General features: G+C 45.8%; 2 protein-coding genes across 5 annotated transcripts in view; one reads left to right on the top strand and one right to left on the bottom strand.

The window, feature by feature from the left end:
- Positions 1–1372, top strand: part of DNAH10 (dynein axonemal heavy chain 10) — a gene marked incomplete at its 5' end in the record, with an annotated part of 126838 nt that extends 125466 nt beyond the window's left edge. For both annotated transcript variants that reach the window (XM_082203725.1, XM_082203726.1), the window contains 2 exons: positions 149–294; positions 1040–1372. In XM_082203725.1, the coding sequence (XP_082059851.1) occupies positions 149–294; positions 1040–1186 (293 nt within the window). In that variant the 3' untranslated portion in view covers positions 1187–1372. The remainder of the gene's footprint in view (positions 1–148; positions 295–1039) is intronic.
- Positions 1373–3258: 1886 nt separating this feature from the next.
- Positions 3259–25546, bottom strand: CCDC92 (coiled-coil domain containing 92). 3 transcript variants are annotated; one of them, XM_082203827.1, is made up of 4 exons: positions 25303–25546; positions 8262–8408; positions 7653–7694; positions 3259–4597 (listed from the first exon to the last, which is right to left on the bottom strand). In XM_082203827.1, the coding sequence occupies exons 2-4, from the start codon at positions 8389–8391 to the stop codon at positions 3822–3824; spliced, it is 948 nt and encodes a 315-aa protein (XP_082059953.1). In that variant the 5' UTR covers positions 8392–8408; positions 25303–25546; the 3' UTR covers positions 3259–3821. The 3 variants fall into 3 exon arrangements, with proteins under 3 accessions (XP_082059953.1, XP_082059952.1, XP_082059954.1); XM_082203826.1 differs by having other exon boundaries at positions 8262–8411; XM_082203828.1 differs by lacking the exon at positions 25303–25546 and adding an exon at positions 25053–25073.
- Positions 25547–26110: the final 564 nt, after the last annotated feature.

The raw sequence follows: 26110 nt of genomic DNA on the forward strand, positions 1-26110 counted from the left end.
TTCGAAGGAAGAAACTGACACACCTCTTCTCCATTGAAGTCTTGTAACAAAAGTTCCCTAGTGGTTAAACACCTAGGGCTTTATTAGATCATCTATTTGAAGTCTCAAAACATGGAGCATTGAACAATGTCTTTCTGGTCTTCACCAGGATGCTTTGTTTCTGGCCTGTACCTGGAAGGAGCTGACTGGGACCTTGAAAATAGCTGCCTCATCAAGAGTAAGCCCAAAGTGCTGGTGGTTGACTTACCTATTCTGAAGATAATCCCCATCGAGGCTCATCGTCTCAAGCTACAGGTACAAGCTGCCAAGAGCAGCTCTTAAAGCTTTATTTAAACTGCAAACTACTTGGGATGAGCTGGTTCAGAGAAGCTTCCCTCCTACACAGACTTTGTCTTTTGTTTCCATACTAATGCTGGCTGCCACACCATTTTAGACAGGATTCCAAGGGCAGATTTTGCAGTGCTTTCCTTCTCTCAAACCCCCCCCCCCCCCGGTTAGGAAATTCAGTTAACTGGAATATGGCCACCCTTGCATTGCAGTCTGCATTTCAACATTGCTAAGTGTACTTGGGAAATTAAAGACAAGCTTCTATTATATTTCCCCCCCTCAAGTTCCCTTGTTAATAATAATAATTAATAATAATAATTTATTTATGCCCTGCCCATCTGTCTAGGTTTCCCCAGCCACTCTGGGCAGCTTCCAGCAAAAATAAAAACATCAAACGTTAAAAACCTCCTGATACAGGGCTGCCTTCAGATGTCTTCTGGAAGTTGTATAGTTCTTAATCTCCTTGACATCTGATGGGAGGGCATTCCACAGGGAGAGCACTACTGCCGAAAAGGCCCTTTCATTTCCCCCTACCTTGTAATTATAAAAGCAGTCACTCAGTGCCCTCTCATATACTTAGTGTACTGCTCTGCAGAGCACAGAATCAGTTTTGCCTAGTGGTCAGCAGTCTTTATAATATGCCTTTAGCAACCAGAGTAAATAGAATGTGTGTATGTGTGTATAGTAACACTTTGACTTTGTTTCTCTCTAGAACACCTTCCGGACTCCAGTGTACACAACATCAATGCGCAGGAACGCGATGGGCGTTGGCTTGGTCTTTGAAGCTGATCTTTATACCACAAGACATATTTCTCACTGGGTCCTTCAAGGAGTTTGCCTCACATTGAATGCTGATTAGTGGCCAGATGCAAAGGCTAATTCTGTTGATGAGAGAAGATACAGAAAAACACTGGAATCTCCTTGCTTCCAGCTGCTGAAGATATGTACTGTAGATTTGTTTAAAACTAATTTTTGAGTAGGATTCCTTACATTTTATATATTGCAACTTGTTTGAAAATAAACCTTTCTTTGGTGTTTGTGGTTAGCCAGCAGGTGTAAATACTTTGATTTCATTGTTTATTCTTCAGCCATCCTTCCTCAGATTCAATGCTGTTTAGGATCCCCAGTCAAACCACACAAGAACAACTATTTAATTAGTTTGCATCATTGTAAGAAAGGTTAAGCCCAATTTTTAATTTCACAGTGTACTTTTCTCAGCATCTTAGAATGGATGCTTGTCATCAGCATTGGACACATGAATAACTGGGAGATATAGGTAAGTAAGGGATCCAAACCAGTGGTATCTTGTCGAAAGTATATGCTTCCTTTAACATTCTCCAGGAAGAGCTTTAATGTTTACTAAAAAGAAAAATCCCAACATGAAAAGGAATATCAAAAGCAAACATATGGGTCAAATTCTTCCAGAAAAGCAACACAAATAAAGGGGGCTGGCAGCTATTACAGGGCACTTTGATAAAGGGTTGGTAGTTAGGAACATAGACTAAGGCGCTGCTGCAGTTGCAGAGTTCTAAGATGCATGGGCAGCTTTCTCCAGAAATGAAGCCCTCTAGATGCATGGGCACAGTGGAAAGCTATTGGGTGAGAGTAGACAGTGGCACATGCAGGAGTTCCCATTGCCAATACAGTGGTACCTCAGGTTACATATGCTTCAGGTTACAGACTCCGCTAACCCAGAAATATTACCTTGGGTTAAGAACTTCGCTTCAGGATGGGAACAGAAATCGTGCCACGGCGGCGTGGCAGCAGCGGAAGGCCCCATTAACTAAAGTGGTGCTTCAGGTTAAGAACAGTTTCAGGTCAAGAACAGACCTCCGGAACGAATTAAGTACGTAACCAGAGGTATCACTGTACTTCTTTTCAGATTTTTTTAGGGGTGTGTGCAAAATATCAATCTGAAACAGAGTTTAAGAAATAGATTTTGGAAGGAGAGGAGGAATTTCAAAAAATTTCCGTGTTTTTGAAACTAGCTCCATTTAGCAGTATTGCTATGCTGTCCTAAGATGAAGTAATAAGCACTTTTCAGTAGGTTAGCATAAGGCAGGGATGGGGAACTTGTGGCTCTTTAGATGGTGCTGGACTATAACTCCCATCATCCTCCACCACTGGTTATGTTGGCTGAAGCCAAAGGGAAGCTGTTGTCCACAGCATCTGGAGGGTCACAGGTTCACCATTCGTATCGTAAGGGCTAGATTTTCAGTTAAAGGCACATTTTAAATGAGGAACATTTTGAAAATGTTATTTGCTGATACCAGCTGTAGCTTTCCATCTTTGCCATATAGTTTAAGAAGTTAGTTTTAGGCTTCTGGCTGAGTAGCCTTTAAAAAAACACCACCACCAGAAACTGGTGCTTCTGCTCTGTGCTTTGATTAAACTTTCCATGAGGTGACTTTTTACCATTAAGATTAAAATGTAAAACAAATTTCAGAACCTCTCCCCACAAAATAGACGTGATTATTTTATAAACTTAAATAGGGGGTGGAAATTCAAAAATGATAGGCTTTCCTTTGTCAGCAAGGATACAGTCATCATAAGATTGAAAAATGAGTCTTGTTATGGCTGTAAAGCAGCAAGCTGCATTTCTGATTGGGCACAACCAAAACTGGAGGAATCTTCCACAGAAAAGGTAAGGACCTCTTCCTCCACATGTCAGCTACGCAAACTGCTCAAGTTGTACAAGTTTCCATCTGGCAGGCATACGGGCAGGAGGAAAAGCCTGGCCTGCAGGAGTACATTGCATCTCCAAAGTTTAAAAGATGCACAGCTTTACTCTCTCTATTAAGCAAAAACCGTAAAACCTACATTGTGTTTGTAGGTTTCCCCTTTCTTTCCCCTGCCCCAAAAGGAAACAGCCAGATGTAATTGTGGAAAACTATTTCAAATATTGAACAAAGGACACAAAACAAGATCAGCCAGGGTTAATAAAATAGAGTTTGTTGGGATTTTAGTAGCTGTAGATAAAAACGTAACAGAAAATATGAACACTGTGATCCAGACCATGTGATGGAGGGAGGAGGGGTCACTCAGCTGTTCTTTTTCTTCTCACACTGGTGGTCAGCGCTGCCCCTCCCCCAAAAGAAGGATTTGTCATGGCTGTGCGAAGTGATACATACATGGAAGGCTTGAACCATTAGCAGCCAATACACAGTGCTGCAGGGCTATCATTAGGAGGCTATCAGACTCCGTCATTACTATTGATTAATAATGCAGACTGTTTTGCCTGGGCATTTGCCCACAAGTGCGCTTAGAATAAAGGAAGGAGCATTGGAAGCAAGCAGTCAGGCAGACACCTGAGTTTGGCCACAGCGTTTCATTAAGTAGATAGTCATATTGGGGAATCCATTGGAGGAGGTTATTCTAGTGATGGAAAGAATTTGGCATGCATATGGGATTTGAAGGGGGGGGGAGTGACTGCAGATGCAATTAACCCTATTTGTGATCACAGTGCATAAGAGAGTCACCTCCAGACAGTATGCTTAAACAGTTCTATCTGTCCCTGAATGTTTTCGGACCACTTTGCTCCCATTCACCTGATCCACTGCTAGTGTCTCAACCTCTGGCTGCGCCTGGGGTGAAGCAACGTGGTGGATTCGGTGTGCCACACCAACGTGAGCCTTGTGCTGCTTCTCCCGGGCTGGGCTGTGGGGCTCAGCAGAGGTGCGTTCCGAAGGAATCGGTGGAATGACTAAAGGCCTCTCTTTGATAAGGTGGATCTCGGCAGTTTCCCTTGCCAGTAAGAAGGGAGTGGGATCAGGCATAGCATCAACCGGCTCCCGTAACAGCAGTTTGCGGCTATCCGATCCTAATCTGTAGGCCTCTTCAAATTCAGGATTGAGGGGGGTGGACAAGCTTTTCTTCATTCTGCGCCGCGGAGTCTCTGGGAGCTTATCTTTGGGAGGGGCTGGTTTGTAGCTGGACAGCACTGGGCTCCCGGATGGAGAGCTGTCAGAAGTCCCACTTGAACTCATGAGCTTCTTCTTGGTTGCGTGCAACTGTGAGGTGAGGTACGCAATCGTGCTGGCGCGCTGCTCCAGTTCACTCGACAGCATGTTCAGCTTATGGCTTTTCATTTTCAGTTCTTCTAAATACTTCTTTTCCCTCTCCTTGATGGTGTTCTCAAGCACCATTATCATTGCATTCTTTTGCTCCAGTTCCTTTAATAGCTCATTGTTTTCAGCCTCTTTCACTTTCAGCTGGGCCTCAAGTTCTTCACACTTCCTTTTGAGTTCTTCACTTCTTGAAGTCCCACTTTCTGAAAGAGCAGGCAGGCAAAGAGTTTTACACCATGTACAGTCAAGCAAACTCACTAAGAAACATGTTTCCCTGCCATAAAGGTGATTAAGGTAAGAAACTAGAGCAAAAGCGGCTGCACAACACTGGAACACTAAGGAAATGCTAAGCATTTCTGGGAAGGAAGTGGCTGAAGTGTTTGCTCTTCTCCCAAATTCTTCAAGGCATGAGAATCACTGAACGTTAGTAGCAGAATCTCAGAGAGCTTTTAGAATGCTGGCGTTTCTCAAACTGAGAAACATAAAACAGCAAGATATGCTTACAAAATCTGCATATCTGACAGAACAGGCCCATAAACATGCAAGACACAAACTTTCCAAGAGTCTGCATTATAATCCCATCAGACTGTCAGGAAGGGAACAGGGGGTAATCCAGTAGTTCCAATTACCAGAGTATACTTGAAGTAGGAGAGGGGATTGTGTAAAGAAAGAGATAGGGGCTCAGAAAGAGTGTGTGTGCACATGGAGAGTGACTCCGTGCAGCCCAGGGATAAAGGCAAGGAGGCAGCAGCAGAAGACAGTATAGGAGCCAAATAGAAACATTCAGTGAGGCTTCAAGGCTGGGGAGAGGCATGGCAAATAAAGTATAGAGGACAGTATATTTTTTTTGAGGTTTGAGAAAATATAAAAAGGTTAAGACGAAAGGGCTCTAAAATTGTCAGTAGGACTAGGAAGGGTCTGTTTGCCTATCACTTCCACACATTTACAACTCTCAAACACAGATAAAAAAACAGCAATTAGTTCTTAAGCATGGATGCAACCTACAGTGTTAGAAACAGAGATATGAAAGCTAGGAGTGAAATGGCACCTTAAACCTAGTTATGGGCGCCACAATGGAATATCTAGGCAAACTTTTTTTATAACAAGAATACAAAGCTAAAATGAATGAACTGCAGCTAAAAACTTGTGTTCATTTTTCACATGGTCTACTCATCTGAAGACTGCAAAAAACAAAGCCATGCTTCCCCTGCCCCAGGGCTGAGCAATAACTGTTTTTCAATATCGTGATATATCACAATATACATCCCCAGTGGCGGATTGTTTTTTGAGGAGTTAGTGATTTGACATGGTTGCCCTCTTCCTGCCACTGTTCCTTTCCCCTTCCTTGTCTTTGATATTCTTTCATGGCATGAGAACAGCCTATAATGTCCTAATCAATTAGGAGAAAGAGAGGGTGATGAGTACCTTCTTTGATGTTGGACATTGTTTTGAGAAAGTGAGGCATTGGGAGTGGATGGCTAATGAATAATCTGCACATAGTTAGTAATGAATAATCTGCACTTAGCCAGTCAGGCAAGCCACACAGGCTAGCTAGCTAGCTATAAATCAATGGTTTGGGGCAGAGTTAGAGAGAAGCTCCAGCACTGACTGATCCGGCTGTGGGGTCGTGCAACCCGAGGCTACCTGGGGGAGTCACTTCACCGCTTCTTGAGGGCTTCCATGTGGCAGGTTTAAGTGCTTGCTTGGTATGTATATATTGCTTGCTGTTTAGAATGAAATCTTTAATCTTCTCACTTGTGTTTTGTGTTACTTCTAAATCTCATTTTAAAAGGACCACTTTGCATTTGGCAAGACTCCTGCTTACCGACAAACACCCTCCACACCATTCTCACAGTACCCAACCTCCCATTTCAGCAGAAGGTAACCAGTTAAATCTTCTCCCCTCCATTTTCCCTGACACAGAAGTACCCTCTCAAATAAATAAATAACCAACCAACCAACCTTCCTTTAAAATATGGAAGAAAGCTACGGGGCGGGGGATAAAAACACTTCCTTTTTTCCACTGAGGAAAGAAAGAAAGAAAGAAAGAAAGAAAGAAAGAAAGAAAGAAAGGAAAGAAAGGCTTTCTGAGTTTTTTGTTTACATTCCCTGTTTACTTTGCCTGATTGCTAGCCATGGGGGGGGGGGGTCCCTCCTGAATTGTTAGCTGGCTCTGCATAATTAGCTGAGTTCTTGAGAGATTTGGGGCTGAGAGCAGAAAGTTCTGCTGAAAGACTTGGTTTGTGTGCTTGCAAGGGGTTAAAACTGGCTGCAGCTGAGGGCTTCTATCCTTATTTCTCAGCAATAAGAAACATACTGGTGAAGGAGGGAAAGAGCAAACAAAGCCTGCAAAGTATCTGTCAAGTATCCGTCCAGCTGAGCTACCCCCTGGGAAGCTGTCAAGTCTCAACCTTTTGTTCACACCTTGTTGAAATACTTATCACAATGTTATTTCAATACCAGTATTCAATGGTATGGCAATTTACTGCACAGCCCACACCCCTAATATTCTTAAGAGGGTCTCTTCTCCAGTCTTCACAGAGAAGCTAGAAGTGGGGAGGCCGAAAAAGGTCCTCCTTTCCTTCCACTCCGCAGTTTTAATCTGAAATCTTAGGTGCAGTACTGCTCCCAGAGCTCAGAAACTACTTGCGCTAATGAAATTCCCTGTCGCACCTGGAATAATGGGAGTTTCGAACGCTGGCAACCTATGCTTATACAGTCCATTTCCCCCCCCCCCAAAAAAAAGCTACCTGGGAGATTTCTAATCTCAAGGTTGTGGGTTCGAGTCCATGTTGGGCAAAATATTCCTGCATTGCAGTTGGTTGGACTAGATGACCCTTGTGGTCATTTCCAACTCTGTGAGTCTATGAAAATCAAATCTGTGAAGAGGGAGGTGCAATTTGAACCAGCCTGTTTTGGGGAGATTATGGGAGCACTTCTGTCAACACTGACATTCAAGTAAATGCTGGGAAGTGAATTAGCACAACCAGAAGCTGAGGCAACATTGCTAGTTGTCACAAGAGTGAACACCACCAGCCACAGCATCCACTCCTTATCTTGATCAGCCTTGATGTTGGTTCTCCCTGATGGAAGGAGGGCTTCAGTGTAAGAAAGTTCCACAAACTCCTGGCTTACAGTGTTCATTTGAACTTCAATGCAACACTCCAAGAAGGTGCCTAGAAAGTGCTCAAGATTCTCTCCTTGTCATTGCCAGCACTTTCCACATCCTCTAAATAGAAGATGGTTGAGACCACTCACCTGTTGAGTCTGAGCTTTTGAGAGTCAACTCGTACGTCAGATCTGAAAAACATGCAGAGTTAGGAAAGCTGGAGAAAACTTGCCCATGTGCAAAACTCATAAACAGAACATTTTCACAAAACATTCAAAGTCTTGCGGCTCCCAGAACTGGGTGATCAATTGCAGCAGGATCTTTATGTCAAACATTCCTGCCCCGCCACAAAAGGTGGGCTACAAAACAAAACAAAAATTGAACGAACCATCCTACTCAAGAGCAGACCCATTGGAGTTAACGTACCTCAGTCTATTGACTTTGGTGTGTCTAATATGACTAGTTGTCTTACCAAAACTCTTTAGGTCACTCTAAATCAGCTGAGAGTCTTCCCTGGGAAGCCAGGTTTAGATGCATACCAAAGGCTAGCAGAGAGGTAGACACACAGCTCTTTGGGGAGAAAGTCCCAAACCCCAGATGCTGCTGTCAAAAGGTACTGGCCTTTCCAGTATGAAGCAATGTGGGGACAGCATGAAGAGGGGACTGACATTGGAGAGAAGCAGAGGACAAGAGCAGAAACGCCCCGAGCAGAACAAAGGGAAGCTGCTTGGAAGCAAAGGTGGCTTGGGCCACATTACCTGTGCAGTGCTGCTGTAGTCGCCGAATCTCAGCATGCAGCCCCTTGAGGGTGTCTGCGTGTTGCCGCTGGAGGAAGAGCAGGTTCTTCTGGGCGCTGTGCAGCTGGTTCTCCAGGTTTGATGTCGCCATCCTGACATCCAGTGAACCTGCTGAGTGAAGGGCAGAAGAGAGGAAACACAGCACTTTGAGACCAAATCAGGGGCCTTTTTCCTTGCAGTTTCCAAGTCCAGGGCAAAGCAAGTGAGCTTTTGATCAATGCAGCTGTGCCAAAATGAGCCCATGTGCAGAGAAGGCCATTCCCTTTCTGCAGCATGGACACTTTCAACTAGGATGTGGATGTTTCCAGTTGTGGAAACCCCAGTGCATTCAGGGTAGCCATGCTCATGATGGGGGTGGGGGCAGAGGACACCACCAGGTGCTCATTTGTTTGCAGTTAGCATGTTAAAAGGATTAGTGCCAGACAGACTTCAGGGCACTAATCCCTTTAGCAGACTGAAGTGGAGTTCTGAGAAAACCCAGGAGTGTGTGCGCCTCCTTCTTAGTATGAGCTGCCAGTCACCTCCCTGAGCTACATTTAGAGAGAGACTGTAATCCCTCATAGACGGGGAAGCCCGCCGATAAGCCACGATCTTAGAAACCAACAGCAAACAAACAATCACAGGGCCAGCAAAGGCTGCAGCTGAGCAGCACTGAACAGCTCAGAATGGCAAGGAAACCCACTACCACCAGGAAACCTTTTTGTGTCAACATCTACCGTATTTTTCGCTCTATAACACGCACCAGACCATAACACGCACGTAGTTTTTAGAGGAGGAAAACAAGAAAAAAAATATTCTAAATGAAACAGTGGATGTGTGATTTTTGTGGTTCATGCTGTGGCCACAGACATGTGATCTGACAGTGAGTTTGGAGTAGCCCAATGCAAAAATCCTGAGGATCCATGTGGATCCATGCTTTGTAACCACGTTTTTGCACCACTGTGACCCTAGGCAACAGTGGGTGCGTGATTTTTTTGGTGCAGGCTGTAGCCATGGACATGCTATGTTATCTGATGGTGAATTTGGGGTGACCCAGTGCAAAGATCCTGTGGATCCATGCTTTGTAACCACGTTTTTGCACCATTGCAGCCCCAGGCAACAGTGGGTGCGGTTGTTTTTTTTTGGTACAGACTGTAGCCATGGACATGTAATGTGATCTGATGGTGAATTTGGGGTGACCCAAAGCAAAAATCCTGAGGATCCATGTGGATCCGTGCTTTGTCACCACGTTTTAAATGGGGAGGGAAGGAAAGCAAAAGCCCTCCCCCAAGCCAGACAGGATATACGAAGTATGATTTCTTTTTTATTTACGGTATTTCTTTTTTGGCCACCTCTGTCACTGCAACCTTTGCTCTGTGCTTGCACACTTTTGGGCAATAGGGCATGTAACACACTTTTTTTCATCTGCCAAGATGTAGAAAATCAATTTTAATGTCCCTATATAAAATGCCTAGTGAAGCAGAAGGGTATTACATCAGCCACTGTATTAAGGCTAAACGTTTGAAGAACAGCTCTCTATGGGGGGGGGGGAGACTAAATTCCATTTTCAATCAATTGTTATTGTGGCAGCAATTATCAGTGTATAGCGCACAATGAGGAAAAGAACTTTAAATATATATATATATAAAAACATTCTCACGTTATACTTCTTCAAAGAAGAGTATTAGGCTTTTAATGAAGGGGAGAGGAGAGATGCTGCAATCCTCCTGGCTCAGGAGATTCTGATTTACCAGCCGCGTGTAGAAAGTATAGATTAAGATATTTGATATACAGCATATAAATCCAGAGATTTCCATGTCTCACTCTGCAATCCAGCCTGCTGTTACTTACGAGCAGGGAAGCAGGGTTTCTCTTCCAAACAAGCATGCTGTCTCCCTCCAGCAGTACATTGCTTGGAGAAGCTGTAATTTGGAGGGGGCCTGGGGGCAGGGCTCTCTGCTTTTGGAAAAGAAATGAGAAACCTACCATTGTAAAGCAAAAGTCGTTCCCACCACCACCACCCAAGCCAGCCCTCTCTCTCTCTCTCTCTCTCTCCCCCACCTGCATGCTTTTTGGCTGCCTGCGGGTCCCTAGAGCACGTAGAGGAGGAGGTGGTGGGCTGGAGCCTGCACACAGTGTGACTAGGGAAGAATTAGAAGGACGGACGAGATCATTTCCTTAACCCTCCCCGCCCGATCTTATTTTTGCCTATTTTGCCCCTGCGCTCCGGCAAGTCAGCTCCAGGGACCACACATTCGCTCAATAACACGCACAGACATTTCACCTTACTTTTTAGGACAAAAACTCTGCGTGTTATAGAGCGAAATTTACGGTACCTGTAGCAGGTATGCTGCTGCAGCTGATAAGACACTCATGCTTCCAGCTGTTTCTGGTCCAAGAGCAGGAATGGGGAGTTTGTGGCCCTCCAGGGGTTGTTGGACTACAACTTCTGTAATTCCTGACCACTAGCCATGCTGTCTGGGTTTGGTGGGAGTTCAGCATCTGAACAGCACTATGCTAGTGATCTCTAACAGGGCACAACAGAACACACACCAAATCTGAGAGACCTAGAGTCAGTGGGACTGGATGAACGGAAAGGGCTACTGCGTGGTCTGTCAGTGAACCAGGCACTTGAGGCTGATGGCCAGAGTTTACTGCAACCCACAGCTGCCGGAGAGAAGCAGCAAGACCTTGGGAGCAGCCTCTGCTGAGATGAAGCTTCACGCACAGACTGGGGGAAGGCCTGCTCCACTGTCGTGGATATTGCCTGGGACTTCAGGCAAAGGCCTAGGCTATCCTTTCCCAACCTGGTGCCCTCTAAATGTTCTGAACTACAACTCCTCTCAGCCCCAGCCAGCACATGCTGTAGTTCTGGACACCTGGAGGGTCACAGCTTGGAGAAGTCTGGTCTAGCTTACCTCTTAGGCTAGAGAATGGTTGTGGAAATAAAGACGGTAAAACATTTCAGTTAAAAATGCTAGAGACATTAGCTAGTAGCAACAGGTCATGATTGCTAATAGGTTACGGGATTTTTTTAATTGACCAGCTATGGAGATTGACCAGTCTCTTTGTAACTTAAGGTGATGCTGTTTGCAATCAAGGGGGGGGGGGCACAAACCAGGATGCTTTTGTCTAAGCAATGACTGGCATGGGGGCCACCCTCAAACCGGGTAGGAGGACACTTGCCCTCCAGCCTACCACTCACTCACAAGAGGTGCTTAGTTGACATGCTTGTTTTATAAAAACAAAAGCTATGCAGCCTGGTTTGTAGACACAAACTCTCATTTCTTCCATGAGGAGGGCAAACGACACCAAAGACAATCCTGTCTCTGTCTTATCACAGCTCCTATTCACCCTGGAAAAGACCCTGATGTTGGGAAAGATGGAGGGCACAAGGAGAAGGGGACGAAGAGGACAAGATGGTGGGACAGTGTTCTTGAAGCTACCAGCATGAGTTTGACCAAACTGCGGGAGGCAGTGGAAGACAGGAGGGCCTGGCGTGCTCTGGTCCAGGGGGTCACGAAGAGTCGGGCATGACTAAACGACTAAACAACAACATTTACCCAAGAGGAAGCCTTACTGGGATCAGCAGCCCCGTCTAGACAGAAACCAATACTGCGATGTTATAAACACATGTGCCAGACTACTACCAGCCCTCAAACAGTGTGTCGCTTCTGCATGAAAAACTAAGAGCAAACATCCTACCCAGAAGAGACCCACTGAAATCAATGAACATGACTAATTGAGGTCCTTTGATTTCAATGGGTCCACTCTAAGTAAGCCTATGGTCTGGAGCTTGGTTGGGTATTTTGGAGCCTCATCAGTGTCTAAAGTGTGCTGTGATACATGCATGAAGCTGCTTTATCTGCTGAGGGTGGTCTACTCTTGACTGGCTGCATCACTCCAGGGTAACTGGCAGAGAAAGCTATTCCACATTACCTGCTATCTGATTATTTTAACTGAAGATGCCAGGAATTGAACCCAGGACCTGTTACTGGCAATGTGATCAATCACTGAGGATCCTTCCCTTATGATAAGCTTTAGCACAGGGGTGGCCAACTCCCAAGAGACTGTGATCTACTCACACAGTTAAAAACTGGCAGTGATCTACCCCCTTTTTTGGGATTTGGGTCAAAGTTGTTGAGTTTTTCCAAGGAGGAGGTAAAATGTTGAGCTTTATTTAGGGAAGCCACAGTTGTTCAGCTTCTTTGTGGGGAGCCGATGATCCACCAGTGATCTACAGCAGATGTCCAGTGATCTACCGGTAGATCACGATCTACCTGTTGGACATGCCTGCTTTAGTGCTTTTTCTTGAATGAAGAACCTCACTTTTTAAAAGACTTCACATAGCCACTTGGACAACTCAAAGGTCTGAGTTAACTTTTGTAGTTCTGGTAGCATGGGTGTCCTTGACAGATTAAAGGCCAGGAGAGGGGGAGTTGGAGATCTCCCCAAAAAACAGAGCATCCTTGCAGAAATAGAAGAGCAAGTTTGTGCAGAAGCTTGTTCCACAAAACAATGGAGCTTTCTTGCAATTTACAGCAGAAGGATCCTGGATCAGGATTAAGTTTTGTAAACAATTCTAAACCAAGAGAGGGTCTCCAGTAAAGATCTCTTCGCAAGGGAGAGACACAGCTCAAAAGTGTTCTGGTGGGACTCTTGATTTCTGCAACTGCCTTAGAATCACGAAAGCACGGCTGTGAATTGAACAACCTCAATTAACTAGTTGGGTTGAGGGTTACTGCTACCACAAAACTGTGACCAGGCAATTTTGCAAAGTATTGGTAAATAATGGGAACCCACGGACAGCCCTTGTTTTCCCATTTCTTTTATAGCTTCAGAGCTAGTCTCTCTTAGTTTTGTGCGTAAGGCTCAACTCCCCAAACCTATCAAGCAGTCTCTGTCAAAGAACACATTAACTTGCCCAAGCTGTATGCATTCAGACTTCAAAAAAGCAAAATTATAAAGCAGCAATGGAGACATGGTGTAGAGCACAGCAGTGCCATCTCTGACTTGCTTTGAAGCGGCATATCCTTGGCTAAAACCCGGGGGGGGGCCTTTATAAACAGCCCATTCCATTTTGTTCATGGCCTCAAGGCCCATCCTTCACTAACGCTGTCAATATTTCTTAGCTACATTATCTCTCTCCAATGAGCCAGCCTTGTCTGCACAGCTAAAAGCTTTACTGCATCTCAGATTCCTTAAGTGCTTGCTGAATTCCCACTGAGTGGGTGACATAGCGGGGAAATGGTGCTCCCTTCCTAGGCATGGTACGACTCACCCAGCCAATCATCTCGCAGCAAGCCCTTTGGACTCTGAAAGCAGGTGGGGGTGGGGCAGGGGAGAGGCTTACCAGCAAGCAAGGCAAGTGGGAGATTTTGTTTTGTGCAAGTCACACATTATTAATTTAAAACATGTTCCCACTGAAATACAAAAAACACAAAAACTAAATGGGGGCCCCATCCATTAGCTCTGTAGCATTTCCAGTATATGCCAGCATGCACAAAGCAGTTAATGCTCCTGGAAACATTCAACCAACAAGTCTTCTTCTGGTTACTCTATGTAAACATTTGCATTTACTGTTTCTTTGCTGATGACACCTGATGGAGACAGGAGGTGGGAGCCTGAAGTTAAGATGGCAAAGAACTGGAATTGTTAAAGTTCGCTGCTCACTAGCAAATAATCACTCATGGAATCTGGAGAAGGAGGCAACTGCCAGATGCTGCTGCAGACAACACCTTCACAACAGCAGACACACAGTTCCAGGGATCTTCCAAGGACAAGACCAGACAGCAGCTTCCTGTACCCAGGACTGAGTGCTGCTGCAGCACACATGGGAGCATGGGAAGTCTGCTGTTGTCGTCCCCCCAACAAACAAGGCGTGTTGATGCTCACTTATGGAGACACCAAAGGCCTGGCAACCGGTGGAGGGCAGGTGGAGGGACTGGTGCAGGCGGAAGCATTCCACACTGCTGGGTGTGCCTCAGCGCTCCCTAAACTGCCGCCATTCAGCTGTCTTGGACTACAGCTTCCTGAGTTGGCTTGAGCTGACGAGAGGTTAAGCAGAAAAGAGCCTCGGATTAGTCAGGAGGCAGCCTCTCTACTCCTGCCATGGAGGTCTGTGTGCCAGGGAGGGAGTGCCATTCCCAAGATTCCCGACCTTCACCGCTATGTGAAATATCTGCTCTACCAATGAAGCATTACCAGCTCAGGCGAAAGAGAGTCCAGTGCCAGAGTCCAAAAGCAGTGAAAGGGGACATTTCCAGCTGGGTGGGTGGGTGGGTGGGGGTGACTCTGGTTGCCCAGCAGCTGGTCTATGAAAGGAATATGTTTCCTCCCTTTGTGGAATACTAGAGCTAAACCACAATTAACTGCTGAAAAGCATCACCAAACATTGCTAACCAGTATTAGCTTAAAGGAACTGGCTTTATCCTGAAGTACTTTATCAAATGGTAGTGTGAAGCCACCTAAAAGTACAGGCAAATGTCACATCTACACACATACACACAAATGCTCGGTCATGAAGTTCACTGGCCAGGCACTGCCTCTCAGTCCAACTCACTTTCAGAAGACTGCTGTGATGATAAAAGACGGCCAGAGTGGTGGGAGACTACATATGTTGCCTTAAGCTCTTTGGGCAAAAGACAGCATGCAAACAGAGCAAGTGAATGAATTAAATGAAACACGCCTCCACCCTGTAGCACTCGGAGCATTTGACATTCGAGTCTCCAGGCACCAGCCTTTGTTGGTGGTCCACGTGAGGGGCTGTAGCCAAAGTTCTCTGTCTGCTAGTGCAAGGGTGCTTATGCTAGGAGGCGGGTAAGTCTTAATGTTGCACAACAGAGGAATCCAACACAGCAGCTGCACTAGCAGAAACTTGTTGCCAGCAATCTTCTGCCGGCACAAAACATTTTGTCAGAGGAACAAGTTACACCAGTAAGTGACTTTAACTTAGCACTACATTGGATACAGCCTGAGGTGTCCGATGTCTGAATCAGTCGTAAATCTGAATGTACTGACATCTGAAGCTACCTTTGGCCAAATGAAACCTTTTGGGCAATCTATCCTACTAGCAGCAGCTCTCGTGGGCCTCACTGAGGACTCTCTCTCTCAGCCCCGATACGTAAGACCCTTTTAGCTGGAGAGACAGAAAAAGCATGGCAGGCAAAGCATGCACTCTTATCACTGAGCTACGGCCCCATCGCACTCTTGGCGACTGCATTCTTGGAGCAGTGACCTGCAACAAAAACAAACCAAATTATTTCATTTTATCTGAGGTTTTTTTTTTTAAAAACCCCAGCCGTTCCAGTGCTACATAGTCACACCTTGATATTGCTGGCTGAAAAGTCAGAACAACCTTGCTAATGGACCACCACAACCTTGACAGTATCTCCTGGCAAGCAAAGACCCCCACCCCCCTGCTAAAATGGATTATAAATTTATCAGCTGCTTAGGAAATAACAACTTGTGCAGGTCCAGCTCCACTGAGACCATCAGGATTATACAAAACGACCATCTACCCTGTCAGAGCTCTCTGATCTTTTTCCTGAAGCCGGGCAAGTGCTTACCAGGTTTTAAGAAGGCAGCATGAGGGCTGGTGTGTGTGTCAAAATTTGGATTTTCTCACTCCCCCCACAAAGCAGTGTGCAGCCCAGGGGTTCCATCATGTCAAAGTACTCTTGTGGCCTACTTGGTATGAAAGGTGGGACCACCTTGTTCTCAGAGGTGTAGGAAGGGGGGTGCGGTGGAGGTGGACCGCCCCGGGTGTCATCACTGAGGGGGGTGCCATTTGGCGTGACACCCACAGCACTCAAGCCTACCCTGAGTTGTCGGGGGAAGGGGGGAGCTGCACCACTTTGCCGGCGGCCTCCCCCCTTCGTTTTGACAGCTCGAGGGAGGCTTGGGAGTTCTCTGTCTGAGGGCGGTGCTCTCTGGAGGGACATTTGGTGTGCTCCCCGGGCTCCCCCTGGCGTCCCTCTCGGGGGCTGCACATCCTCTCCCATCTGGCTGCCCCCCTGGTGCTTGTGAGGCATCCTGAGCCCTGGAGGAGGAAGGAGAAGAAGGGCGCTGGAGGCTGGCCAAGAGCGAAGCAGATGCCCCGCGGAGCCCGACTGACCCTCCCTTGCTCCATGCACACAGCCCCCCACCATTGAGCCCTTGAACCAGGGGGCATTGGCATTGGCTGCTCAGAGGAATCAAGAGAGGCCAGGAAGGTGGAGGAAAATCTTCCTCTGTTAAGTTAGGAACCGAAAGTTTGAGCGGCCTCTTGGCCACGCTCCCGGTGGGCTTGGGGGGGTGGAGGAGGGCTCTCCCAGGCGCAGGGGAGTCAAAAAGGGGCAGCCCCCCAGCATGAAGGGGCTCTACCTGCTGGCTGCACTGGAGAGTCTGAAAAAGGAGGCGGAGGCCAGGCCCCCTGATGTGTTGTCAGTCGCCTGGTGACCGGCAGGGAAGTGGCAGGTGGGCGGGGCTCCTTCCAGCTGCCCAAGAGCCATGTCGCCCACCCACCACTCCCAACTCATGGGGGGGGGGACAAAAAAAATTCCGCACTGGGTACCACCTGACCTTGCTACGCCTCTGCTTGTTCTAGAGGGAGAAAGGAGGCCTTTGGAAAAGGCTTGTTCAGTAGCCTTCCAGAACTCACTGGAACCTCTTTTTTCTTTCTTTCTGCACATGGCAGCCATTTTGTGCTGGCACCCACGGCACTTTTATGAGTACCAACACTAAAAAAGGCAAAAAAAGGCAGTGGTCTAACCTAAGGCTGACTTTGAACTCTACACTGTACAAAGAACAAAGCTTTCATCTCTTTTTCTCTCTTCCTCTCCTCTTCCCCACACCATTTCTCTAAACTAGGGGAGGGGAACCTTTGGCCCATGGTCCAAGTACCACCCCTAGGCCTCTCCTGGGCTCAGCGCAGCTCTGCGCGGCCATCGGGAACGGGGCGCGAAGTCCCGCCCGGCTCCCGATGGCTGCGCAGAGTTGCCCCCAGTCCTGGGCTCAGCACACTTCTCCCCATCGCCAGCCCCACAAGCTCGGGGGACAGCGACCTGGTTCTTCCAGCCCCGCACCTGGGGGGGAAATTTTTTTTTTCTTTATTTCCCCCCCAAAAAAACCTAGGTGTGTCCTATGGGCCGGTGCGTCCTATGGGGCGCAGAATACGGTATTAAAAAATGCAAGTATGCAAACACAGTTGTGACACCAGTTTCAGCATTCCACTGATAACTCAGTGCCACCTAAGAAGGATGTTTTAAAAGATTCTGAGATTTATTATTTTTTAAAAAATACCTTTTATTACTAAGATTTTAAAAGGACAGCAGCACCAGTAAATCTTAATACAATAACACTAAACATGCTAAAGGGAAAAATCATAAAAATAAAACAAGAACAGGAACTGTCTCCAGAATTGCTTTGTGGAAACCATGGTTAAGTACTAAGTAGAGCAGGAATAAATAGGGCAATAAATGAAAAGGAGGAATGCTGGTTTTTAAAGCAGGACTGGGTGAAGGGGGAATGATTCCTTTTAACACAATTTGATTACAGCTTTTTCATAATACTGTAAGATAAAAGGAACTAATCTAAACAGAGAGAGAGAGAGAGAGAGAGAGAGAAGAAAGTGCAGAGTCCTCTTCCAAAGGCAGCTCTGACCCCTTGTCTCACACGGCTGGACCCCACCCTGCTAGCTCTCACCTGGGAGCTTTCCTTTCTTCTACCAGTTTCTTCCCCTGGGAGATCCTCCTCTCAGTCCACCAACCATCCACAACTGGGTGAAGGGCATGATTCCGACCAGTCAGCAAAACAAAGGCATATGTCATAGGTAATGCCAAATAAAGTTGTTTTTAGTTTTTAAAATAAAATTAGTAGAGCATGAAAATCCAAGGCATCTAGTCACCAAAGCAACTAACAGTTAGATCCTGGTACCCAGACACTTAAAAATGTGTCCTCTGCCAGCACTGTAATACCTGGTCTTCTTACTGGTTGAGTTCACAACCAAAAGGCACAGGTAGTTTCCAGAAAAATATGGAACCAGCCCTTTAAGAAGCTCAGTGAGCTCATGTTCTTTTCAGAAGAATATAAAAAGCCTCTAAACATTTTCTATTTTTAAAGGCATATGACATGTTTTATGAAGTGTACATTCCCCACCACCATCCCAATCTCCCAGACAGAATGCTGTAGTCTCCTTTCAGTCGACCTCTGAATGTCTCAGGTCTTAATATCACTGTGGAGTTATTTTTAGGTACTGTGGCAAGTCTCTGATGGAGCAGCAACGGAAGAACAATTAAGAGGAGAAAGTCTCAAAGGCTATCAAGAGGAACGCCCCAATGCACTCAGGAAATGAGCAGAGATAAGCAATAGGGACGCTTTTCTAATTTCCCCCAAGATGCTTTCTGGAAAACTGATGCAATTTACTTTAAATCAGGGAGGGAAGATTGTCACAGGGCCAAGTGTGGCTGACCACTGGCCCTTTCCATGTTATTTGACTCCAACTCTGATCAGATTCAGCCTGCATGGCCAAAAGTCAGGGGTGCTAGAAGTTCAGCTAGAACTGGAGGGCGTTGGGTTGTTGAGCCAACAATGGTAGGTGCAGTTTAATACATATAGCTCATACCTGAGAGCCAACAGAAACACCTTCATGTGACCTAATGCAATGAAATTACTTCATCTGGGTGGAGCCCAAGGGCTGTTGCCGCTTTGTGCCTTGCATCTTATAATTGTTGGGGCTGTCCAAAGCTCCAGGCCATGTTGTTTCCTTCACAACAAAGGTGGGGGATCTGTGGCCTCCAGATGTTGATGGACTACAGATCCCAGCAACTGTCCATGCTGCCTGGACTGATGAGGAGCTGCAGCCCAACCACATCTGGAGGTCTCTCATCCCTGCGCAACAATAGATGCACAGAGGTGCAACAGCCAACAGAGTGCTAGTGGGAAGGAGGGAGGGTTGGTCTGCCCATGAAGCAGAACGATGTAGAACAATCATGAGGGGACAGAGTGGATTGTACCACTTCAGTGAGCATTCTATGCTCTCCCCAAACATCTGCAAATGGAAAACTAGTACATCAGGGAGAAATGTTCTAATCCATCTCCCTCTCTCCCTCTGTTGTGCTATATTTCTACTTGCCAAGGGGTGGGTGGTTTGTTTGTTTTAATCCTTAGGGAAATCCACTTCTGAAGGCTTCTCTATCTAAAGTCAATCTACCACCTCAGGTTCCTATCACCACCACCTGCTGTCAGCTGCACACCAGGGCTCACATACTGGCAGCCAGACATCAAAAAAGTGTGCAGAGACAGGAGATGGGAGGGGAAGAGACTGAAGACACATGGCTGGCCACATCAGCATCCACAAGTCTCATACTCTTCTCCTACCACCCCATGCTCCCTCAGAACCATTTTATAGATTATGTGGAAGAACATGGTGAAATTTGCAGCTGTGCCACTTTGAAAGGCAAATGGGTCTTGTGTCTGATTTTTTAATCAATACCCGCCTCCCTGCATAAATGCAAACCACTTCCTACAGGGGGCTTGTCCTGTGTTGTCACTCTAAAAAACTGAGAGTACATGGAATTACTGGGAGGAAGTAAAGGTTAAGGTTAACCCCATCAGGTCCAGTCGCGGACAACTCTGGGGTTGCGGCGCTCATTTTGCTTTACTGGACGAGGGAGCCGGCGTACAGCTGTCAGGTCATGTGGCCAGGACTAAGCCGCTTCTGGCGAACTAGAGCAGCGCACGGAAATGCCGTTTACCTTCCCGCTGGAGCGGTACCTATTTATATATCGTACTTGCACTTTGACGTGCTTTCAAACTGCTAGGTTGGCGGGAGCAGGGACCGAGCAACGGGAGCTCACCCCGCCGTGGGGATTCGAACCGCCGAGCTTCTGATCGGCAAGCCCTAGGCTCTGTGGTTTAACCCCCAGCACCACCCGTGAAGTAAATGTATATGCAGTAAATGCAGTCAATGTGGATGTGCTGGCTAGGGTTGTAGTCCAAACCATCTGGTGTCACCAGGGTAGCAAAGGCTGAACTAGAATCAGTCCACTGGGGAAAAGGCTTAGCATGGCCGACTCTTCAAGGCCGACTCTTCAACATGCTAGTTTTCACTAATTGCATGCAAATATATGTTTTTAACAACACATTAATAAAAATGAGACTACCTCACCTAAAGAAGCCTAAAGTAGCACAATCCAAAATTCTACCACCTCATTCTGCATAGTTTGGTACTATTATCCCTCCCTACTCTCCCAATTTTCTGGGCAGAACAAAAAATGGCAAATTTACAGCAGTCTCTTCTGAGCAGCTGGAAACTGAAAAGTTAAAAGGTATACATCCATATGCACTCAAAATACGTTATCACCAAAACCACATCTGAAAGGTACCCAGCAGTCTATACTCATCTGCAAAAACACTTCTGAAAATTTAATCTTGGATGGCTGTAGTCTACTGGCTTCAGAGATGCGGCAAACTGCCCCACCCTCTGCTTATGCTTGCAAGCAGCCCTGAGTGGCTGAATTTTTTAAAGTGTCTATTTTTAGCCCACTTCAAACAGCCTCTCCAGTAGAAATTACTGTTAAGTGGGTGCTTTGCAGATTCTATGAGAGGGATGCTCTCACTGTGAGACATTTTTTTTTTGGGGGGACGGGACTGTTTGAAGCAGCTGTTCTGTTGCAAGGATTCTGTTTACACTCAGAAAAAATATGTGTCTGTCATTTCTGAAGCTCTGACAATCCTAGTAGAGGGAGGTTAAATACATCTTTTCACTTAATATGCAGGGTTTTTGTTTTTTAAAAAAATGCAAATATCATCATAAACTTGGAAGGCAGTTAGTGGGATCACGCATGGGGGGAATTTAACCTTTTCCTCCCCTGCTGCAATCCTGAGGAATAACCCTCTTGTAATGTTGGTATTTAGGTGTTGTTTTTTGGGGGGAGGAGGGGATCCTTTACTGGTGCTAATGAGGGATTCCCCACCCTCCAAAAACAAACATAGCAGCATCTGGTAGGATTATCCTCAGCACTCCAGCAGAAGAAGGAAAGGTGAGATCCCCCTCCCTGCCTAAAGTAACCCTGAGCTGATGGCAGCAACATGAAGCCCCCATGCATATAAAATACAAAGACACTTCTAGTCTGGCTGTGGGACTTCTGAAGGCTGAATCTCTCCATCCTGCCTCCATATCAACTAACATCAAAACTTGGGGTGTTACTGGTGTCAGAGAGGTTGCTTCTGGCAGCCTTTAGTGCTGTTATCTTTTCCTAAAATACAGACATGGGTGGGTGGGAATGGTAGCAAGTGGAGCCTGCAAATGCTTATACAGATACTGAGGCACAATCTGGGGACGGGGGACGGGACAGCTGCACCTCCCCAGTGGTGTGTGCTGACATCTTAAAAAAACACCACTTTCCTAAAAGTGGCTATTAGTGCTGAGGATATGGAAGAACTGAAGCAACACACTCTGTATACTATCAATGAATCTTGGATAATTTAGGGACGTCTTGGGCTGCAATCTCAAAGCCCTGAAATTAACATACTTCCACCCTTCCTGGGTGGGTAGTTATCAGAGGCTGGAGATGGGCAGCATTTTTCATGAAGCTGAGGTGAGAGGAGAGGGCCATAGTTGCCCATGGTAAGCAAGCCACACTCACTTTCCTATCACCACAATTTGCAAATTCTAGCAGCGCCCCAAGAGCTTAGAATTATACAATCTTAGAGTTGGAAAGGCCCCAATGGTCATCTAGTCCAACCCCCTGCAATGCAGGACTCTCAGCTAAAGCCTCCAAGACAGATGGCCATCCACCCTCTGCTGAAAAACCTCCAAGGAAGGAGAGTCCGCCATCTCTCATGGGAGTCTGCTCCACTGCCAAACAGATCTCACTGTCAGAAAGTTTTTCCGAATGTTTAGTCGGAAACTCCTTTCTTGTAACTTGAAGCCATTGCCTTGAGTCCTACCCTCAAGAGCAGGAGAAAACAAGCATGCTCCCTCTTACATGTAACAGCCCTTAAGACATTTGAAGACAGCTCTCTCCTCTCAATCTCCTCTTCTCCAGGCTAAACATACCCAGCTCCTTCAAGCATTTTTTGTAAAGGCTTGGTTTCCAGATCCTTGATCATCTTGGTTGCCATTCTCTGCACACTTCCTAGCTTTTCAACATCCTTCTTAAATTGCAGTGTCCACAACTGGTCACAGTATTCCAGGTGTGGTCTGACCAAGGCAGAATACTTCTGTTGATGCAGCCTAGAAGAACATTAGCTCATGTTCTGCTTGTGGTCCACCAAGGACCCCTAGATTTTTTTCACATGTACTGCTAGTAAGCCAGGTGTCCCCCAGCCTATCTTTGTGCATCTGGTTCTTCCTTCTTAAGTGCAGAACCTTACATTTGTCCCTATTGAAATTCATTTTGTTAGCTTGAGCCCATTTCTCCAATCTGTTAAGGTCATTTTGAATTCTGATTCTGTCTTGCAAGACCTGTTTGTTCAAGAGAATGAAAGAGCAGAGTGTGTACACCATGGAAGCAGCAGCAGACATCTGAACATACCACTTTCAACTCTTAAAAGTTATTGTCTCCCTGCAGCATAAGGGCTTCTTCCACACTTTTGCAGAAACACACTCTGGTCATGCCATGCAAGCAGAACAGATCTTTGTGCACTACATTTTTAAAACCTCTTAATCTATACTTCATCAGATCAAGGATCCATCTAGCCCAACATACCTTTTTCACAAAGAAGCAAGTCACTGGCCCCGCACCTCTTCCCATCACGATGCAAGCACTACACTTCCATCCATATCCCCAAAGCAGGCAAGCACTCTGCTGCTAAGGCGGAATGGCAACCTGCCACTTGCTGACAGCATAGTGCGGACAAGGCCTTGGCAAATGCCAGATCCCACTACAGGCAACCCAACAACCCAGCAGAGAGAAACCCATGAAGCCACCAGGGCTACATTACTCTGCCTTAATCAATTTATTCTCCAACTGAGGTGGACAACTTTCTTCAGCATTAGAAATTCACCACTTCAACAGTCAGGACTAGAAACTTAGTCCTTATTTTAAAATCACAAAAGCTTGCGTTCATGGGAATCGAAGGCAAGCAGAGCACAGAAGAATGAGTGCGAACCATTTTTATCTGTGCAGATAAAAATATAATCACTACTAAGTTGTTTGTTTTACATTAATTTTGAAACAAAGACATAAGAAGCAGGCAGGGATCGAGGATGCTTTAAAGTTTCTTTAGCAGACCACCATCTGCACAGCCGAATCAACAAGTTCTGGTTGCGCAGCTTTGAGGGCAAAGAGAGAAGGATACTTCTCATTTACAGACAAGGCAACCTGTCTTGCTTAGCCTCACCCAAGCAGCACCATTGATGTAGCAGAAGCAGCCTGAGAAAGAATTCAGTTGGAAAAATATTCCAGCCAAGTTCTGAAAAGGTGGAGATGCTTGTGAGACACAGCAGGGGTCTTGCTGCAATATGATGGCTTTCAACTGTGGACTGCAGTAAAGGGGAGAGAGGGAATGCCTGCAAAAGGAACGAGTCATCAAAGTTTAGCCTCAGATAATTCCAAAAATCTTTACCTCTTTTGAAAATTATTAAAAGCGGACACCACAATCATCTACACAGTAATTATGACAGACTCTTTTCCAGCCAATAGAGTCCAATGCCCCCATGAACATCAAACTTGGTGAACGAGCCATTTGTCCCTTGTCTTACAAAATGCACACACACACACACACTTTGTTAATCACTGACTGCAAGCAAACAAGTAATGTCCTCCACCATTAAAAACTGGCTATATAACAAATACTAATAAGTTAATTACTACAGTAGGCTGCACCAGCATTAACTTACAAATTAGTTTTTAAAGTTAAATGTCACAATGCAATTTCTTAACTTTCAGCAACTTTGAGTACTTCAATCATCTAAAATAAAAGGAATGACAGACTACAAGTGTCATCTGTACCAAACCCAGAAGAAAGTTTTCTTTCTTCTGCTATTCTAAAGCTTTATGCCATTTCCACAGTCTTCAGAGGTAAACAGATTCCAATTACCTGCCAGCTAACAAGAATGAAGTGGGGGGGGGCTGCCCATTGTTCCTGCCCATCTAATCACAAGGGATTGTGTCCCATTCATTATTTCTTAACAGTAGCAATTTTCTATTTTACATAGGTAGAGCTCAACTGGACCAATTAAAAAGCAATGGCCTTGGAAAAAAAATCAATTACTAATCAAAATTTGTACTCAGACTTTACAAACTAGCAGTGATTTATATGTTATAGCATTTTTTGTATAAAATCTAAAACTGGACAGCAGATGCAAAAATTATTAGGAAGATGGCCAAATATTATTGCTAATGTCTAATATATTAATTTTACCTATTCTTTTACAAAGGCAACCCCTCCCTCAGACATGGCTGCCCCACCTTTTAAGTTGAAAACATATAGTAACAAAGATTGTGCTCAGACTTCAAATTCTACAAAATACAGGTGGGGTATGCAACTGATTTAATCAGCAAGTGAGATAATTTGGCTAAGGTGATTCAAAAAGTCAGCTAAATTAAACTAATTTAGATGAGGAAGGAAAACCAAATATTTCTGTTAATCAAAAATAGACAAGTTCCCCTACAAACTAAGACTCTCACACAATCAATCTCAGAATAATCATGATTTATTTATAGTCAAAAGAAGAAACAATTAAGAAACGGGAGGGATTGTTGCAAGTCCAGTTTGAAAGCCAGCAACAGCAATACAGTATTAAGATGGTTAATTACTGCTACTTAAGAATGGAGAGAGAAATACCTTTTGCTCAAGCATTCCACATCCCCCAAAGCAGGAAAGTCTCCTGGATCTCTTATGAACCTGCAATGCGGACGGCAGTCTTACCCCCCCCCCCCGAGATGCCAAAGCGCCTCTCTACCTCCGTCTTAGGTTACATTTCCAAACGCACTGCCACAACTTAGCAACACACCTTAATAAATTTCACATTTCCCAGCCAGCGTCAGCTCCAGTGATTAGCAAAAACTAAAACCCACCCACCCTTATGTCCCACCTTGGGCTTAAGCCGAAGAAATATGCAGACCACGGCCAGCCAGCCCGGTAGCTGGGAGGAACTCCATTTCCGGGGAGAAGCGTGCCCTGCCTTGCCTTGTTAGCATTTCCACAAAGGACAGGACAGCCAGACGGGCTTGCGCCCAGATCCAAGCCCTCCTTCCCACACATGCCACAAGGCTCCCATCTTTCCCCTCTGCTTGTCCACGCGATGCGACGGCGATGTGACTGCTGCAACGGGAGATGATGATGGCGATAAGGTCACCTCTCCCCCTCCCCTCCCGCAGCTCAGACACAGCGCTGCCCTTCAGAATCCTTCCTCTCTCTAAGCTGAAAGGGAAACCAGACCAAAGCCAACTCTCCCCTGAAATCCAACAGCTCCAGGGTAGAGTATTTGCATTTTACAGACAAAATACAACACTGGGACCAGAGCTGGCAAAGGGGGTGGGGATAAGATTTCACATTAGACGTGGCTAGGAGGCTGTGTAAACTCCATATATTTAAAGCACCCACCCCCAAAGAATCCTGGAAACTGTAGTTTACCCCTCACATAGCTACAATTCCCAGCACCCTTGATAAAGGACAGTTCCCATGGAACAAGATTCCTGCAGGGATAGAAGAAAAGTGAGTCCAATGTATGCTGAGTTAAATAAATGAGGCTAGCACTTTTGCCAGTGGGGTCACACATTCTGAGAAAGAGGGGCAGCAGAGCAGGCAACTCCCCTCTTCCCCACTTGCCACTGCTCCCAAGAGACTCCAGAAAGGAATCCAAATTCCCCCATGAAATGCTGAGCAGGGGAAGAAGCAGA

The sequence above is a fragment of the Podarcis vaucheri genome (genome assembly GCF_965113315.1).
Source record: "Podarcis vaucheri genome assembly, chromosome: 16".
NCBI lineage: Eukaryota > Metazoa > Chordata > Lepidosauria > Squamata > Lacertidae > Podarcis > Podarcis vaucheri.

Coding starts and splice junctions, on each gene's coding strand:
- CCDC92 (XM_082203827.1), bottom strand. CDS start 8,391: ATGGCGACATCAAACCTGGAGAACCAGCTGCACAGCGCCCAGAAGAAC. Junction 7,695..8,261: donor ACTACAGCAGCACTGCACAG/GTAATGTGGCCC, acceptor CATGTTTTTCAG/ATCTGACGTACGAGTTGACT. Junction 4,598..7,652: donor CAAAAGCTCAGACTCAACAG/GTGAGTGGTCTC, acceptor CTGCTCTTTCAG/AAAGTGGGACTTCAAGAAGT.